This window comes from Takifugu rubripes, chromosome 2 (genome assembly GCF_901000725.2).
Source record: "Takifugu rubripes chromosome 2, fTakRub1.2, whole genome shotgun sequence".
NCBI lineage: Eukaryota > Metazoa > Chordata > Actinopteri > Tetraodontiformes > Tetraodontidae > Takifugu > Takifugu rubripes.
The window spans coordinates 5,317,164-5,337,147 of NC_042286.1; the positions used below are offsets into that span (position 1 = coordinate 5,317,164).

The 19,984-nt window shown below is 43.7% G+C and overlaps 3 gene segments (V, D, J or C); 2 read left to right on the forward strand and 1 right to left on the reverse strand.

Moving 5' to 3' along the window:
* The first annotated feature begins 709 nt into the window (after positions 1-709).
* LOC115248842 (Ig lambda-3 chain C region-like) lies at positions 710-5,856 on the forward strand. The segment is given in 3 exon segments: positions 710-714; positions 4,564-4,679; positions 5,330-5,856. Coding segments are annotated over 3 exon segments (441 nt in total).
* Positions 5,857-10,291: 4,435 nt separating this feature from the next.
* LOC115248843 (Ig lambda-1 chain C region-like) lies at positions 10,292-11,648 on the forward strand (the record flags this gene model as incomplete). The annotated part of the segment is given in 2 exon segments: positions 10,292-10,433; positions 11,073-11,648. Coding segments are annotated over 2 exon segments (462 nt in total), but the record flags the coding sequence as incomplete, so codon positions are not given.
* Positions 11,649-15,599: 3,951 nt separating this feature from the next.
* Positions 15,600-16,390, reverse strand: LOC115248844 (Ig kappa chain V region 3381-like). The segment is given in 3 exon segments: positions 15,600-15,907; positions 16,042-16,071; positions 16,369-16,390. Coding segments are annotated over 3 exon segments (360 nt in total).
* Positions 16,391-19,984: the final 3,594 nt, after the last annotated feature.

Consider the following 19,984-nt stretch of genomic DNA (forward strand, 5'->3'; position numbering starts at 1 on the left):
GAAACACGGCGGCAACTCGACCTTGTAGTGAACGATCCTTCTGACGTTACGTTCCTGGTCCGTGCCCTGCGCTGCGGTAGCATTAGGGCCAGTACTAGAGCTGGGACCACGGCCATCAGCGACCTCAGTGCCCCAGGTATCTTCGTCCTCCGACATTTTGAAGTCCAGAAAAAAAAAAATCTGACAAAATCGAGCAAACTCACAGTCCAACGCTAGCAAGCTAGCTCGACCAAATCCGCGCCACACAGCGGCAGCTGCTCGTTGCCTTTTACCTGGTTGCAGAAGTTGCCAAAAACTCAACGCGATGAGGAACGAAACACCGCTGCCACCAGTCTGTAACCTGAACTTATGTCCGTTCTTCTCCGTCGGGCTCGTGGGTATAAAGAAAGACAGGTTACAATGGCGAATGACTTCTTTTATTTCTTATCCAGCGAGGCGACTACACGAGTTTTCTCTTAATCATTTCCCCCGTGTTCCCTCCCCAAAATCACGTCCGGAGGGAACACTCCCCCAGGAACCAAAAATCATTCATAACAGAAGTCATACATGTCATTACCTATTTCTAACAAAAGCATATTAAATAAACTTAACAATAGCTGGCCATAGTTCCCAGCATACAAATAATAGTTTACAGTGGCAACGACCCTTTAACAGGAAGAAACCTTGAGCAGGACCAGGCTCATGTAGGAGGACCCTCCTGCTGATGGCCATGAGGTATGAGTTCATTCCTTTATGTTCTCTGTATTATTTGTACGTATCATAAATATTCAGAATAAATTAAACAAAGTTCATCAAATCTGCACATAGAAGCGGCACTTGAGTAAATGTAATTACTGATTTAATGGTTAATTATTACTAATAATTTTGTGTCTGTTATAAATTGTAATATATTATTCATACATTAACGGTTTAAGTATTAAACTGATTTGACTTGTGTTTAAATGAATCTGGTTTGTACTTGGTGACTCTGGTGTTGACTGAACCAGTTCTGCTGGTGACTCTTCATCGTCTGCAGCTGCAGCTGCTGTTTTCACTTCAGTCACACTGAGGGAGGTTTTTGTACGGCTCTAAATCACTGTGTGAATGTTCCGTCGCTATGGTCACCCAGACAGTAATAATCTCCAGCATCTTCAGCCTGAACACCAGTGATGGTTAGAGTGTACTGAGAACCAGATCTGCTGCCACTGAATCGAGACGGCGTTCCTGTGAAGCGACTTGATGCATAATATATCAGAGGTTTAGGAGCCTGTCCAGGTTTCTGAAGGTACCAGCTGAGATAGCTGCCAATATTTGAGCTTCCTGTGGCGCTGATGGTCACAGACCCTCCAACACTAACAGACTTGAATTTATCAGCCTGAGTCAGAAAGTTGTTGGCAGAAGATTCTGAAATGACAAACAACAAATGTTAAAAAGAGCAGTTGAAAAGAGCCTGGAGGAGCAGTTATGATGTAAAAATGAAATGATTTCAGCCTCCTTGGAAAGAAGAAGAGGATTAAATCAAACAATGTTGAAAAGTCTCACCCTGACTCAGAAAGATGACAGTCAGAATTATTGACAACATGGTGATGCTGAAGTTTTCAGTGTGAGAGCGTGAAAAGAGTTCAGACTCTCTGTGACATCAGAACTTTAAACTCTGAGGAGCAACCATGCAGAAAACCATGCAAATGTTCTGCAGAAGACAGAAACTCACCTGTTCTAGTGAAACACAGACACATGAGGAGGAGTCACACTTTTTCCACTGAGAGTTGAATAAAACCTTTTATTAAGTTCAATTTCTACTTTCTTTCATTAATTATTTCTCATTAACAAGTTTATATTCTGACCTGCTGTCAGAGACATGGAGCTTTGACTCCACTGCATTAATGTCATCAAAAATGTCTGATTATTGCTGTTTTAGGCTCAAATCTGCTTTGTTTCTCATTGGGTTCCTTATGAAAATGCTGACTCAGCTTGGGTTCCATCTGTTAGAATGACATGACGTGATCGGTCACGTGTGCCAGAAACTTGCTATTTTATCTTCATTGTCACTGAGTCCACAACAGTCACAAGAAACAAGGATATCAGGAGAAGCACCGATGAATGTCACCCTTCATGAAGGAACCTGGGTGGTGTATTTGGACTTTTTCATGAGATTCCTCTTGTTCATATATAAACATGCAAATTTCTCATGATTACATCAGCAGGTTCTGGCTGTTGATGAGAAATGTTTGACTCTGACTCACTCTGGTTGTTTTGGATCAGTGCAACATGCAGTTTATAGTTTAGATGCTGTAATTGGACCAGCATGAAATCTATAACAGAGAATAAAGAAGAGTTGATCCTTTGTAGTGGGCTCAGGTACCTTCGCTTGTTCCTCTGGAACTGAAATGTCAATATCTTTGCACATGGACAATGGATCACTATAGTTCATGGGAACTGCCTCCAATTGGCTAACATTGTTTCAGGAACCACATTATCAGAGTAAGGCTCAGTCAGGGACAAAATAAGATACTTTGATGCAGCAACAGGCCCATAACAACCCTTCCATTCCTGGGAAAGATCAATGAAAGAGCTGTTTTTCAACTGATCCACTCCTTCATGCTTAAAAACATTTTTAAAATATATTTTCAGTCTGGATTTCCCCCAGACCACAGCACTGAGGCTGCACCTTTTAAAGCCTTGACCGACATAGATGTCAAGAGTGATGCATCTAAAACTGCTGTGCTGGTTTTGCTGGACCTCAGTGCTGCATTTGACACAGCTGGAAAAAGTGGCTGGGATGTACTGGTTCTGTACTCAGTTGGTTCAAATCTTACTTCCAACACAGGGACACTTTGTCTCAGTTGGTCACTAGAAGTCAGAGTGAACAAAGATCACATGTGGGGTTCCTCAGGGATCCATTCTCGGGCCTCTTCACTGTCTTCAAGCTGCATCTTGCTCAGCTAATAGGAAATCACATCTGTTACTGATTTTATGCAGATGACACACAACTTTATATTTAAAGTCATGATGTGGCTACAGTCCCTTAGTTGCTCCCAGTAAGTGTATTTAACACCTCAGTTAGTGAGTTAGTGTTAAAACTTTCTCCAGCTCAATGCTGAAGAACAGAAATGATTGTATTTGGCCTCAAGAATGAAAGGTCAAAGATCAGAGCTCCCCTTGACTTGATGCAGCTTCTATCTCAGCCTGTTACCACCTAAAGAACACTGGTAGATTTAAGGGTTCTCTGCCTGGAGAACACACAGAGAAACTTGTTCATGTTGTCATTTTGAGCTGGTTAGATTGTTTTGATGGGATCTTCACACTTGGAATATGATTGTTTATGAATTTGTCTGCACAAATAAACTTGCCAGGATTCTTTTGATAATCCGATCAAACAGTGTTTGAGCCAGTTTGTGTGATTAAAGTAGTTGTCAGTGATGTTTCTGTCAGTTGTGTGTTCACTGGTCTGTGTCAGAGTCTCTTCCTCTTCAGCAGCTGCTGGAACATCTCAGTGTCTCTGCTCTCTGACTGAGGGAGGTTTTTGTTCCACTCTAAATCACTGTGTGAACACTGGGCCATTGTGAATACCCAGACAGTAATAAACTGCTTCATCTTGAGTCTGAACTCCACTGATGGTCAAAGTGAAGTCGGTGCTGCTGCCACTGCCACTAAACCGAGCTGCTGTTCCTGAATGATTTATTCTGACATTTCTTACTAGCAGCTGTGGAGACTGTCCAGGTTTCTGTTGATACCAGAACATACAATCACCATATGATTGTCCATTATGACAGCTGCCAACAGCAGGGTTTGTTTTACAGGTGAGAGCGACAGTGGATCCTGGAGTAGATGTGATCACTGCAGGCTGAGTCACAGTCACCTGACCGCTGCATCCTGCAGACAAAAACACATCATTTATCAGCAGAAAGAGAGGAGAGAAAAGACACAAGGACATCTTTGAGGTTGTGAGGGAACAAACCTGTAAAAGAGCAGCAGGTCAGCGTCCAGATGAGGATGGTGATGAGAGTCATGCTGCTTGTGCTTTCTGCTGTGTTGACTGACAGATCTGAGTCCTGCAGTGTTGAACTAACACCACTATAAACCTTCTCAGATCAGCTGATGATGCAAAGCCTCCTCTCTATGGAAATGACGTCTCTGCTCTCAACACACTGAAGGCACGAGCAGACAAAATCAACACAAACACAGCTTGGATTAAAAGCAACTTTCTTCTTCATGGAACTGAAGAAAAGATTTGACAAATACAGCTGAGCATCATCAACAGATGCTGATGTGAGAATGTTTGCATTTTTAAACTGGATTCAGCAGTTTTAGATTTAAAAAGACAATTTCTTGGAAACTTTCGGAGCTGACGTTGTAAAATGTTTTTCATTTTAAATAACTTGAAATTGCATTTTTTAAAGCATAAATTAAAATTTAGAATGAGAATATTGTAACTGATCCACATCAGTTTTGATCCTGTAAAGAGACTGATGTGTAAAAGTGATCAAATCGTTCAAATTCAAAGAGAAATTTCAGTTTGAATCTATTGAAAATGTTGGTGCATTAAATCAGCTGGTAATAATCCATTTTTGAGAGAAAAAGATGTGAATTTTCAGTGGGTAGCTGCTTGTTGACAGTGCAGGAGGTTTTTGTACGACCACTTGATGAGTTTGTATCACTGTGGTTGACGTTTGGTGGAGGAACCAAACTCATCGTTGACTGTAAGTAACAGATTTTTATTTGAATCTTTTTCACTTTTACACTTTTAGCAATTTTAAAGGAGACTTTTGCATTTGTCTCGTTTTAATTGTTATTATTTGATACCATCTGAGTCACAACTTTATAAACATCATCATTAATTAAAGATTATATTAAATTGTTTCTTTATAAACTGAAAATAAATAACTGGCTTCTCAATTTTAATGTTAATTGTTTTAAATTCTCTGTGGACATGTAACATTTGTAGTTAATTAGACTCAACTTTCATTGCTCAAAACCTTCCTTGAGTAGTTTAATCTCATTATTGTTTGGACATTTTCAACATTCTGACTGTTTAACGATGTAAAAACTGATTTTATTAGATTTTATCCGTAAATGCAACTTTTCTTTGCGTGGACGCTTCATTTATTTTCTCTGTGGTGAAAAGGAAGTGAAACAGACAGATGCCACAGATGTGAAGTGTGTTCTCACCAGTGTTTCACCTGTGTCACGTTAAACTCTCGACTGTGTATAAAGAAGTTAAAGAGAAGAAAATCGTCACGCTGTCCAACATTGTCCAAACATGTCAAAATGTCCTCAGTCATCACCAGCTAACGGCTCAGTCAGATTTGATGGTGTCCAAACCTTCACGTCTTTCTGGTCTCTCCTCCAGCGGGTGTGGTGCGTCCCACCCTGACCGTCCTCCCCCCCTCCCCAGAGGAGCTGCAGCAGGGCAGTGCCACACTGGTGTGTCTGGCCAGCGGGGGCTCCCCCTCACAGTGGAGGCTGAGCTGGAAGGTGGGGGGCAGCAGCACCACATCGGCCTCACACAGCCTGGAGGTCCTGGGGAGTGACGGCCGCTTCAGCTGGAGCAGCACCCTGAACCTCCCTGCAGACCAGTGGAAGAAGGTGGACTCAGTGACCTGTGAGGCCAGTCTGAGTGGACAGAGCTCTGTCACTCAAACCCTGGACCCTCACAGCTGCTCAGTCTAGAGGTTCAGCAACACTTCCTGTCTGGAAACCGTGCTGCTTCTGTCCTCAACATCTTGATGGAGCAACACATCTTTTCTGCTCACATATTCCTGCATGAGCGTGACTCTGCTTTCATCTGGATATTTCTCTAACTCACCTCACTGATTTTCTGTCCACAGATGTGAATTTAAAGTCGCAAAATAAACATTTCAATCATTTCAGCCAACATCTCTGTGTTTGTTGTGATTATTGATGAGGAAATCTGATCATCATCATTTACTGCAGTTTGGTCTTTAGTTTTATTTGTTTTTGAAAGGGAAAAGTGGGAAGAACTAAACAATCATAGTTGAATAAGAGGTGAAATATCAGTGTAAAAATACAATAAAACAAGCAGAAGAGATGGTTTCAGCTTGTTGTAAATTGATTATTTAGATAAATATGAACATGAATGTGTTTCAGGGCCAGTATCAATCAATCTTAACATAGCGTCTGTTACAATCAAAATTGTTTCTAGGTGCTTTACAGAATCCCAGGGCCTGACCCCCAACAAGCAACAGTGGCAACAACCCTTTAACAGGAAGAAACCTTGAGCAGGACCAGGCTCATGGAGGAGGACCCTCCTGCTGATGGCCATGAGGTATGAGTTCATTCCTTTATGTTCTCTGTATTATTTGTACATATCATAAATATTCAGAATAAATTAAACAAAGTTCATCAGATCTGCACATAGAAGCAGCACTTGAGTAAATGTAATTACTGATTTAATGGTTAATTAGTACTAATAATCTTGTGTCAGTTGTAACTTGTAATATATCATTCCTCTATTAATGGTTAAACTGAGTATTTCTGTATTATTCATGGTTATTTTAAAGCTTTTAAACTTGATTTGACTTGTGCTTGAATGAATCTGGTTTGTACTTGGTGACTCTGGTGTTGACTGAACCAGTTCTGCTGGTGACTCTTCATCGTCTGCAGCTGCAGCTGCTGTTTTCACTTCAGTCAAACTGAGGGAGGTTTTTGTACGGCTCTAAATCATTGTGTGAATGTATTGTCGCTATGTAGACCCAGACAGTAATAATCTCCAGCATCTTCAGCCTGAACACCAGTGATGGTTAGAGTGTACTGAGAACCAGAGCTGCTGCCACTGAATCGAGACGGCGTTCCTGTGAAGCGACTTGATACATCATATATCAGAGGTTTAGGAGCCTGTCCAGGTTTCTGAAGGTACCAGCTGAGATCGCTGCCGATATCTGAGCTTCCTGTGGCGCTGATGGTCACAGACCCTCCAACACTAACAGACTTGAATTTATCAGCCTGAGTCAGAAAGTTGTTGGCAGAAGATTCTGAAATGACAAACAACAAATGTTAAAAAGAGCAGTTGAAAAGAGCCTGGAGGAGCAGTTATGATGTAAAAATGAAATGATTTCAGCCTCCTTGGAAAGAAGAAGAGGATGAAATCAAACAATGTTGAAAAGTCTCACCCTGACTCAGAAAGATGACAGTCAGAATTATTGACAACATGGTGATGCTGAAGTTTTCAGTGTGAGAGCGTGAAAAGAGTTCAGACTCTCTGTGACATCAGAACTTTAAACTCTGAGGAGCAACCATGCAGAAAAACATGCAAATGTTCTGCAGAAGACAGAAACTCACCTGTTTTAGTGAAACACAGACACACATGAGGAGGAGTCACATTTTTTCCACTGAGAGTTGAATAAAACCTTTTATTAAGTTAAATTTTGACTACTGTTGCTTTAATTTTCTACTTTTTTTCAATAATTGTGTCTTATTCATCAGTTTATATTCTGACCTGCTGTCAGAGACACAATCATGGAGATTTCATGACTCCACTGCTTTAATGCAGAATACTGTTTGTCCAGGACATCTAATTGTCTCAGATGGAGACTGGACACAAATGCAGCAGAGAAGAATTACATTGAAATCAAAGAACAAACTTTACTGACCACAAAGAAATGTTCCAAACTGATCGCCAGACTCACACACAGCAGGAGGTAAATCCTGACAAGACAGAATCCACAGAATAAATCCCTCTGGTTAGTAATGCAAAACGTGATAGAGGTGCGTCATCGTCATCGATCCAAAGTCACCCTGTTGGAGGCATTCAGCAGGGTAAACAAAGGGCACGTCCTGGACTAGATTGTGGAAGATTATTAAAAAGATGATCTCTCGGCTGGTCTGTGAACGCCTGGGGATTCCCCCGGATGAGCTGGAAGAAGTAGCTAGGGAGAGGATGGATGGATGGATGGATGGATGGATGGATGGATGGATGGATGGATGGATAGATGGATGGATGGATGGATGGATGGATGGATGGATGGATGGATGGATGGATGGATGGATGGATGGATGGATGGATTAATTATTGCTCTAATGGTGGACCAATAGGGCAGACCGAAAAAACCATTTTGAATGTTATGACTACCAAAAATTTCAAGTTCAAAATCAAGGAGAACAATGCCAAAATTTCCAGAGGACAGCAGACAGTTGTAGTATGCAAAGCTTAACCAGGTTTTACAAGGATAACAATCTGGACAACGTTCTGAAACATCAAATTTAATGGATCTGCTCCTCCAGAACCTCACGTCTGCACTGCATTCTTCTGCAGAACATCTGCCTGATGTCTTATTTCCTGAATGTTTCCACCTGTAATTCCAGTCTCCTAAAATTGTTTCATATTCATAAATGTTGATGAAGATCCCTCCAGATGGAACCTGCAGGTGCCCTGGCTGGACGTGACTGGAAAAAGTAAATCAGTTTTGTCCGGTGACAGCCACCGTAGGTTCTGACACTGGACAGGTTGTTTAATTCTTGCAATCTGAATCTCCACCAAGGAAAAAAATAATAATTGCAAGCTCGGGGCAGTTTTTAAGATGCATAAATGCTGTTTGAGGAGGATTTTATGGTTATTTCAGAGGAGCTTGTGATACAGTATGAGACTGTATCATGTGCGTATAAATGAGATGAGCAGTTATGCATTTAAAATATATTATTTTTACAAATTGTGAAGAGGACAAAAACCAAAACCAGTGTTGTTGAACATTTCAAGGATGAATGAGTGATCTACTGAGTCAAAAGCCTGAGAGAGGTTCATGAATATGGAGGTAAAATAACTTCTCTCATCCAGGATAGTTATAATATTGATGATGATTAAACTGGTGGTGGTGAAAAAACTGTGATGTGGCCTAAAACCAGAGTGATACGGATTTAAAATGGAACGAGTTTGAGTTGATGCTGATTAGATGTTCTCTGCATTATTTGTTAAATAACAGTATCATAAATATTCAGAATAAATGAAGCAAAGTTCATCAAATCTGCACATAGAAGCAGCACTTGAGGAAATGTAATTACTGATTTAATGGTTAATTATTACTAATAATCTTGGATCAGTTGTAACTTGTACAGATGTGTCACTCATCTGTTAATGCTTAAAATGAGTATTTGTGTATTTTTCTTGGTTATTTTAAAGCTTTTAAACTTATTTGACTTGTGTTTAAATGAATCTGGTTTGTACTTGGTGACTCTGGTGTTGACTGAACCAGTTCTGCTGGTGACTCTTCATCGTCTGCAGCTGCAGCTGCTGTTTTCACTTCAGTCACACTGAGGGAGGTTTTTGTACGGCTCTAAATCACTGTGTGAATGTATTGCCACTATAGAAGCCCAGACAGTAATAAACTGCTTCATCTTGAGTCTGAACTCCACTGATGGTCAAAGTGAAGTCGGTGCTGCTGCCACTGCCACTAAACCGAGCTGCTGTTCCTGAATAATTTATTATGTGTCTTACTAGCAGCTGTGGAGGCTGTCCAGGTTTCTGCTGATACCAGAACATACAATCACTATATGATTGTCCATTATAACAGCTGCTGTAAACAGCAGGGTTTGTTTTACAGGTGAGAGCGACAGTGGATCCTGGAGTAGATGTGATCACTGCAGGCTGAGTCACAGTCACCTGACCGCTGCATCCTGCAGACAAAAACACATCATTTATCAGCAGAAAGAGAGGAGAGAAAAGACACAAGGACATCTTTGAGGTTGTGAGGGAACAAACCTGTAAAAGAGCAGCAGGTCAGCGTCCAGATGAGGATGGTGATGAGAGTCATGCTGCTTGTGCTTTCTGCTGTGTTGACTGACAGATCTGAGTCCTGCAGTGTTGAACTAACACCACTATAAACCTTCTCAGATCAGCTGATGATGCAAAGCCTCCTCTCTATGGAAATGATGTCTCTGCTCTCAACACACTGAAGGCACGAGCAGACAAAATCAACACAAACACAGCTTGGATTAAAAGCAACTTTCTTCTTCATGGAACTGAAGAAAAGATTTGACAAATACAGCTGAGCATCAACAACAGATGCTGATGTGAGAATGTTTGCATTTTTAAACTGGATTCAGCAGTTTTAGCTTTAAAAAGACAATTTCTTGGCCACTTTTGGAGCTGACTTTGTAAAAGGTTATTCATTTTAAATAACTTGAAATTGCATTTTTTAAACCATAAATTAAAATGTAGAATGAGAATATTGTAACTGATCCACATCAGTTTTGATCCTGTAAAGAGACTGATGTGTAAAAGTGATCAAATCGTTCAAATTCAAAGAGAAATTTCAGTTTGAATCTATTGAAAATGTTGGTGCATTAAATCAGCTGGTAATATTCCATTTTTGAGAGAAAACGATGTGAATTTTCAGTGGGTAGCTGCTTGTTGACAGTGCAGGAGGTTTTTGTACGACCACTTGATGAGTTTGTATCACTGTGGTTGACATTTGGTGGAGGAACCAAACTCATCATATTCTGTAAGTAAATTTATCTTTACTGTTCAAAACATGTCAACAGTTTTTAATTTTACCAAAGACAAAGAACATTATTTTAAAGTCATCATATTTTTATAGATTTTGTTTGTTTGTAGGATTGATAAGTTTGTGTTGTAAAACCTGAATCAGCGAATTTGAAAAGTCTGTTTATATTTCAGTAAAATTAACAAGAGACTGTTAATGTTGATTCTTGGAGAATTTCTTCTTTTATTTACAAGCATAAACTTTATTAGTTGTTAATGTTTGAGAAAGCGTGTCCAAGATCTACTTTCATGATTTTAACGTGTAAAATATTTCACAGTTTCACTGATTTTATTATCTTCAATGATCTAAAATCTGAATACGATGTAATTCGATAAATGTAAAATGTGCAGAGATTTTAGTTTGAGTCGATCGTTTGTTCGTTTAAAGCTGAGAAAGGGAAGTGAAACAGACAGATGTCAAAGTCTGTAACTGAACACACATTTATTTCAAGCCAGTCACTAAAGACGTGAATTATTTACTGCTTTAACTCAATATTAAACAGAGCAAACACTGATTAAGGACGTATGATTGAAGTGTAGCTGAAAATATGTCAGATGCAGTCAGAGTTGACGTGCGTGTCTCTGCTCTCCCCTCCAGCCGGCACCATGACCAGACCCTCCGTCTCTCTGCTCTCCCCCTCCTCTGAGCAGCTCCCTGGGGGCTCGGCCACGCTGGCCTGCCTGCTGACCAAGTACTCTCCTCAGGGAGCCCAGGTGAGCTGGGAGGTGGACGGTACGGAGGTGACAGAGGGCGTCCTGACCACCTCAGAGGAGGAGAAGAGCGGAAGCTACAGCAGCGTCAGCACCCTGACCCTGAGCAAGGAGAGCTGGATGAAAGGAGAGAATTATTCCTGCAAGGTCAACCATCATGGCCACGTTCAGAGCCCGTCCATCCTCAGGAGCCAGTGTAAAGGCTAGAGGGGCTGGATGAAGCCCAGCACAGGAGCTGTGTGTGTGGGGAGAGCAGGAGGAACACGGCTGCTGCTCTGAGCAAGATGACTTTAAATGTTTGTAGTTTGTGTGTCAGAGAACAACACGGCTGTCACGTCTGACACAATCACGTGTGTAGCTCAGCAGCTAGATGTGAGAGCGCTAAATCATTGTCATGTTGCTCCTGTTGGTGATGATGATGATGATGATGATGTTGTTATTAAAGCTTGAAGTGATGAAGACATTTCTGCTTGGTTGTTTATCTTCACTGATACTATTTTCAAATAAAGCATCACAATCTGGTCATCAACCATCTTTACTCCACATTTGTCTTTAGTTTTTGTCTGTTTTCAACAGGAAAATTTGGAAGAACTCAGACAATCCTGGTTGAAGAAGGTGAAATATCCCAGTATCGAAATATAATAAATCATGTTAAAAGAGATGGTTACAGCTCGTTGTAGATTGATTTATATTCATGAATATGAACATGAATGTGTTTCAGGGCTGATAGGAGTTTATTCCTTTATATTCTCTGCATTATTTGTTTTATTACAGTATCATAAATAATCAAAATCAATGAAGCAAATCTGCACATAGAAGCAGCACTTGCGTAAATGTAATTACTGATTTAATGGTTAATTATTACTAATGATTTTGTCCATCCATCCATCCATTCTCTACCGCTTATCCGGGGTCGGGTCGCGGGGGCAGCAGCCTAAGGAGAGAAGCCCAGACTTCCCTCTCCCCAGCTACCTCCTCCAGCTCATCCGGAGGGACCCCCAGGCGTTCCCAGGCCAGTCGAGAGACATAGTCTCTCCAACGTGTCCTGGGTCTCCCCGGGGGTCTCCTACCGGAGGGACATGCCCTGAACACCTCACCAGGGAAGCGTCCAGGGGGCATCCTGACTAGATGCCCAAGCCACCCCATCTGGCTCCTCTCAACGCGGAGGAGCAGTGACTCTACTCCGAGCTCCTCCTGGATGGCAGAGCTTCTCACCCTATCTCTAAGGGAGAGCCCAGCCACCCTACGGAGGAAGCTCATTTCAGCCGCTTGTACCCGTGATCTTGTTCTTTCGGTCATTACCCAAAGCTCATGACCATAGGTGAGGGTAGGAACGAAGATCGACCGGTAAATCGAGAGCTTCGCCTTTCGGCTCAGCTCTCTCTTCACCACAACGGACCGGTGCAGAGTCCGCATTACTGTGGACGCCGCACCGATCCGCCTGTCGATCTCCCGCTCCATTCTTCCCTCACTCGTGAACAAGACCCCGAGGTTCTTAAAGTCCTCCACTTGGGGCAGGATCTCCTCCTTTACCCGGAGAAGGCACTCCACCTTTTTCCGCTCGAGAACCATGGCCTCGGATTTGGAGGTGCTGATTCTCATCCCAGCCGCTTCACATGCGGCGGCGAACCGATCCAGTGATAGTTGGAGGTCACGGGCCGATGACGCCAACAGGACCACATCATCTGCAAAAAGCAGAGACGCGATCCTGAGGTCACCAAACCGGATCCCCTCAACACCATGACTGCACCTAGAAATTCTGTCCATAAAAATTATGAACAGAATCGGTGACAGAGGGCAGCCCTGGCGGAGACCAACCCTCACCGGAAACGAGTTTGACTTACTGCCAGCAATTCGGACCAAACTCTGGCACCGATCGTACAGGGAGCGGACAGCCCGTATCAGCGGGCCCGACACCCCATACTCTCGGAGGACCCCCCACAGGACCCCCCGAGGGACACGGTCGAATGCCTTCTCCAAGTCCACAAAACACATGTGGACTGGTTGGGCAAACTCCCATGCACCCTCGAAGACCCTGCTGAGGGTGTAGAGCTGGTCCACTGTTCCACGCCCAGGACGAAAACCACATTGCTCCTCCTGAATCCGAGGTTCGACTATCCGGCGGACCCTCCTCTCCAGTACCCCTGAATAGACCTTACCAGGGAGGCTGAGGAGTGTGATCCCCCTATAGTTGGAACACACCCTCCGGTCCCCCTTCTTAAAAAGAGGGACTACCACCCCGGTCTGCCAATCCAGCGGCACTGCCCCCGATGTCCACGCGATGTTGCAGAGTCGAGTCAACCACGACAGCCCTACAACATCCAGAGCCTTAAGGGACTCTGGGCGGATCTCATCCACCCCCGGGGCCTTGCCACCGAGGAGTTTTTTAACTACCTCGGCAACTTCAGCCCCGGAGATACGATAGCCCATCTCCAGGTCCCCAGGCCCTGCTTCCTCACTGGAAGGCGTGTTGGTGGGATTGAGGAGGTCCTCGAAGTATTCCTTCCACCGATCCACAACATCCCGAGTTGAGGTCAGCAGCACACCATCACCACTATACACAGTGTTGACAGTGCACTGCTTCCCCCTCCTCAGACGCCGGATGGTGGTCCAGAACCTTTTCGAGGCCGTCCGAAAGTCGTTCTCCATGGCCTCACCGAACTCTTCCCATGCCCGAGTCTTTGCCTCGGCAACCGCCGTAGCTGCACTCCGCTTGGCACGCCGGTACCCATCTGCTGCCTCAGGAGTCCCACAGGCCAGTAAGGCCCGATACGACTCCTTCTTCAGCTTGACGGCATCCCTCACCGCTGGTGTCCACCAGCGGGTTCGGGCATTGCCGCCACGACAGGCACCAACCACCTTGCGGCCACAGCACCGGTCAGCTGCCTCAACAATGGAGGCACGGAACACGGTCCACTCGGACTCAATGTCTCCCGCCTCCCCCGGGACATGGTCAAAGCTCTCCCGGAGGTGTGAGTTGAAGCTCCTTCTGACAGGGGACTCTGCCAGGCGTTCCCAGCAGACCCTCACAACACGTTTGGGCCTGCCAGGTCTGTCCGGCATCCTTCCCCACCATCGGAGCCAACTCACCACCAGGTGGTGATCAGTTGACAGCTCCGCCCCTCTCTTCACCCGGGTGTCCAGAACATGCGGCCGCAAATCCAATGACACAACCACAAAGTCGATCATCGATCTGCGGCCTAAGGCGTCCTGGTGCCAAGTGCACATGTGGACGCCTTTATGTCTGAACAAGGTGTTCGTTATGGACAATCTGAGACGAGCACAGAAGTCCAATAACAAAACACCACTCGGGTTCAGATCAGGGGGGGCGTTCTTCCCAATCACACCTCTCCAGGTCACACTGTCATTGCCAACGTGAGCATTGAAGTCACCCAGGAGGACGAGGGAGCCCCCAGAAGGGGCACTCTCCAGCACTCCCTCTAAGGACTCCAAAAAGGGTGGATATGCTGAACTGCTGTTTGGACCATAGGCACAAACAACAGTCAGGATCCGTCCCCCCACCCGAAGGCGAAGGGAGGCTACCCTCTCATCCACCGGGGTAAACTCCAATACACAGGCACTGAGCTGGGGAGCAACCAGAATTGCCACCCCTGCTCGTCGCCTCTCACCATCGGCAACTCCAGAGTGGTAGAGAGTCCAACTCTCAACCTCACGCACCAACTCAGGCTCCTTTCCCACCAGAGAGGTGACACCCTAGAGCCAGTTTGTGCAGCCGGGAATCAGACCGCCAAGGTCCCTGCCTCCGGCTGCTACCCAAAACACAATGCACCCGACCCCCTTGGCCCCTCCTGCAGGTGGTGAGCCCACGGGAAGGGGGTCCCATGTTGCCTCTTCGGGCTGCGCCCGGCCGGACTCCATGGGCAGAGGTCCGGCCACCAGGCGCTCGCCAACGTGCCCCACCCCCAGGCCTGGCTCCAGGAGGGGGCCCCGGTGACCCGCATCCGGGCAAGGGAAACTTGGCACAAATGTTGTTCAGCGTCATTAGGGGGTCCTGCGCTACGCTTTGTCTGGTCCCTCACCTAGGACCTGTTTGCCATGGGTGGCCCTACCAGGGGCATATAGCCCCAGACAACGGAGCTCCTGGGATCATTGGGACACGCAAACCCCTCCACCACGATAAGGTGGCAGCCCAGGGAGGGGTAATGATTTTGTATCAGTTGTAACTTGTAATATATCATTCCTCTATTAATGGTTAAACTGAGTATTTCTGTATTTTTCATGGTTATTTTAAAGCTTTTAAACTTGATTTGACTTGTGTTTAAATGAATCTGGTTTGTACTTGGTGACTCTGGTGTTGACTGAACCAGTTCTGCTGGTGACTCTTCATCGTCTGCAGCTGCAGCTGCTGTTTTCACTTCAGTCACACTGAGGGAGGTTTTTGTACGGCTCTAAATCACTGTGTGAACGCTCCACCATGGTCACCCAGACAGTAATAATCTCCAGCATCTTCAGCCTCAACACCAGTGATGGTTAGAGTGTACTGAGAACCAGAGCTGCTGCCACTGAATCGAGACGGCATTCCTGTGTTGAGACTTGATACTTTATATATCAGAAGTTTAGGAGCCTGTCCAGGTTTCTGAAGGTACCAGCTGAGATCGCTGCCAATATTTGAGCTTCCTGTGGCGCTGATGGTCACAGACCCTCCAACACTAACAGACTTGAATTTATCAGCCTGAGTCAGAAAGTTGTTGGCAGAAGATTCTGAAATGACAACAAATGTTAAAAAGAGCAGTTGAAAAGAGCCTGGAGGAGCAGTTATGATGTAAAAATGAAATGATTTCAGCCTCCTTGGAAAGAAGAAGAGGATGAAATCAAACAATGTTGAAAAGTCTCACCCTGACTCAGAAAGATGACAGTCAGAATTATTGACAACATGGTGATGCTGAAGTTTTCAGTGTGAGAGCGTGAAAAGAGTTCAGACTCTCTGTGACATCAGAACTTTAAACTCTGAGGAGCAACCATGCAGAAAAACATGCAAATGTTCAGCAGAAGACAGAAACTCACCTGTTCTAGTGAAACACAGACACGCATGAGGAGGAGTCACACTTTTTCCACTGAGAGTTGAATAAAAGCTTTTATTAAGTTAATTTTCTGACTACTGTTGCTTTTATTTTCTACTTTCTTTTGTTAATTATTTCTCATTAATGAGTTTATATTCTGACCTGCTGTCAGAGACACAATCATGGAGATTTCATGACTCCACTGCTTTAATGTCATTAACATGAACACAGATACAGACAGAATACTGTTTGTCAAGGACATCTAATTGTCTCAGATGGAGACTGGTCCCAAATACAGCAGAGAAGAATTACATTGAAATCAAAGAACAAACTTTATTGACCACAAAGAAATGTTCCAAACTGATCGCCAGACTCACACACAGCAGGAGGTAAATCCTGACAAGACAGAATCCACAGAATAAATCCCTCTGGTTAGTAATGCAAAACGTGACAGAGGTGCGTCATCGTCATCGATCCAAAGTCACTCTGTTGGAGGCATTCAGCAGGGTAAACAAAGGGCACGTCCTGGACTAGATTGTGGAAGATTATTAATTATTGCTGCATTGGTGGACCAATAGGGCAGACCGTAAAAACCTTTTTGAATTTTTCTGATGACCAAAAATTTCAAAGTTCAAAATCAAGGAGAACAATGCCAACATTTTCAGAGGAAAGCAGACAGTTGTAGTATGCAAAGCTTAACCAGGTTTTCAATAACAATCTAGACAACATTCGAATTTGTTTGGCCCATTTGTTATCAGGTGGTTGAACTGTGGATAGCAGCATCTCTTTAATAACTTTCACATAAAATAGTAATAAAATTTAAAAAAACAAAAATAACAATGAATCCTCTGCTCCCACTTAAGTCTACCATGGAGTTCCACCAGGTTCAGTATTTGGTCCAATCTTATTTATCTCATACATGCTGCCTCTCATTAATATAATCAGGAAGCATTTGATAGATTTCCATTGCTCAGCTGATGACACCCAATGATTAGTGGAGCCAGATCCAACTGATCAGCTCCTGAAACTCCAGACCTGCCTGGAAGACATCAAGGGTGGGATGAGCAGAAATTTCCTACAGTTGAAGTCAGATAAAAGTGAAGTTATCACACTAGGCCCAACACAACTGAGGACCTTATTCTCTTGTGATGTAGCCCTGCTGAGTGGCATTAACCTGCCTCCCAGTAGCATTGTGAGGAATCTTGGTGTCTTGTTCAATCAGGATTTGTCTTTAGGTACCCACGTTAATTATGTCTCAAGGACTGCCTTTTATCACCTACATAACATTGGTAAAATGAGGAACCTCTTGTCCCAAACTGTTGCAGAAAGATTCGTCCATGTATTTATTTCCTCCGCGCTGGATTATTGTAATTTACTTTTGTTAGGCTGCCCGAAGAAGTTGTTAAACTCTCTAGAGAATCCAGAATGCAGATGCTCAGGTGTTGACCAGAACCAGGAACAGAGACCACCTTAGTTCCTTGGCTTCTCTACATTGGCTCCCTGTTAAATTTAGAGTAGATTTTAAAATCCTCCTCCTCCTCCTCAAATATAGTCCCTCATATTTAAATGATCTTATGAATTCATGTCATCCCACCAGTGCGATGCACTGTAAAAACACAGGTTTACTTGTAGTTGCCATGGTTTCCAAATGGGACAGAGCCTTCAGCAACCAATCCCCATTTCTCTGGAACCAGCTCCCAGTCTGGATCCGGGAGGCTGACACAGTATCTTTATTTAAAGACAGACTTAAAACCTTCCTTATTCAGAAAATTATCTATACATGTTACTTCTTCTTCACAGCACATCTGTCGATGATTTGATGTGCATCTCTCTCACCCATCCAGACATCTTCTCATTATAGGCTTCCAAACTTTTGCATGATTTAGTTCTTGCCCCGCGTATAGGCTTGGGAAAACGAGGTCGTTGAGGATGTCTGGATATGTAACACACAGGAGACTCTCCTGATTGCCATCGATCTAACAAAGGAAGCAAACCTTTGTGGTTCTGCACCATAATCTGTACTTCCTCCAAATATCGTATCCTTTCCTGAGGACCAAGTCCTTCCCTGTAGGCCTTTGAGTCAGAAATGTGAATCACTGAAAATGATCTATAATTAGGGAGTCAATGAAACAGATCCAAGGATCGGGCAGACAGAATCGGGAAGAAAGCAAAGCAGTTTATGGGGGTGCAGACAAGAAACGCTGGTCAAAACCAGAAAGGGTCAGTTTCAGAAAATCAGTCCAAAAACGACTGTGGAGAAAGACACAGGTGTCCTGGCTTCTTCTGACTATCCTGAAGCAGACATTGACACAAAACAAAATGTCCATTTTTATATGATATATTATTGGGCAAGAAAACCAAATACATAACAGTGATTGTAAAGTTTTGACAGCTGGTGTATCTTCATTTTTATTGGCTGTCATGGAAACAAGAAACTCCTCAGATTTGTTTCTGAGCTCTGGAGCCTGGCTTCATCCACTGAGAACATGCACCAAATGGAGCCACACGTAAAACACCAGCCACTCGTCTCTGAGCCTGGGTTGAATCAGGGACCCAGTGGCATCATCAGTCTCTCTGAGAAAACGAGGGGCCCCAAAGTTGTAGATTTAACCATGACAACCGTTTCACTGCGACTCTGGATGAGTTGATGATGAGCAGACATGTGAGCTGTGATCAGGGAAAACAGTGTTTTTTATTTATGATAGTGAATGAAGACGATAACAGCATTAATCATAGTACCACAAGTTTGGGACTAACGTTGACTTGATCACACTTTACAGTCTTTGATGATACTGTTCTGGTGAAGACTAAAACTCCCCACATGCTGCCCTGATACTCTGCCTACAAGCTTTTTAAAGCATCAGATGTGATGTAGATGAGTAATTCTCTTAACTTAGGCCATTTTCATCAGGCCTTGGAAACGGCAGTGATCAGACCTCTATAAAAAGTCTCATCTGGATGCTGCAGCAATAAGCAACAGGCCCATAACAACCCTTCCATTCCTGGGAAAGATGAGTGAAAGAGCTGTTATTCAAAAGATCCACTTCTTCATGCTTGAAAACATTCTTTTCATTATATTTCAGTCTGGATTTCCCCCAGACCACAGCACTGAGGCTGCACCTCAGCTAATAGGAAATCACATCTGTAACTGTTTTTATGCAGATGAAACACCACTTTATATTTAAACTCATGATGTGGCTACAGTCCCTTAGTTGCTCCCAGTAATTATATTCAACAACTCAGTGAGTGAAAGTGTTCATGTTTCCTCCATCTCAATTCAGAAAAGACAGAAATGATCGTATCTGCCTTCAAGAATGAAAGGTCAAAGATCAGAGCTCCCCTTGACTCGATGCAGCCTCTGTCTCAGCCTATTACCACCTAAGGAACACTGGTAGATTTAAGGGTTCTCTGCCTGGAGAACACACAGAGAAAATTGTTCATGTTGTCATTTTCAGAAGGTTACCGGTAGACTATTGTGATGGGATCTTCACACTTGAAATATGATTGTGTGTGATTTTGACTGCACAAATAAACTTGTTAGGATTTGGTTGATAATCCGATCAAACAGTGTTTGAGTCTGTTTGTGTGATTAAAGTAGTTGTCAGTGATGTTTCTGTCAGTTGTGTGTTCACTGGTCTGTGTCAGAGTCTCTTCCTCTTCAGCAGCTGCTGGAACATCTCAGTGTCTCTGTTCTCTGACTGAGGGAGGTTTTTGTTCCACTCTAAATCACTGTGTGAACGTTCCATCATCATGTGCACCCAGACAGTAATAAACTGCT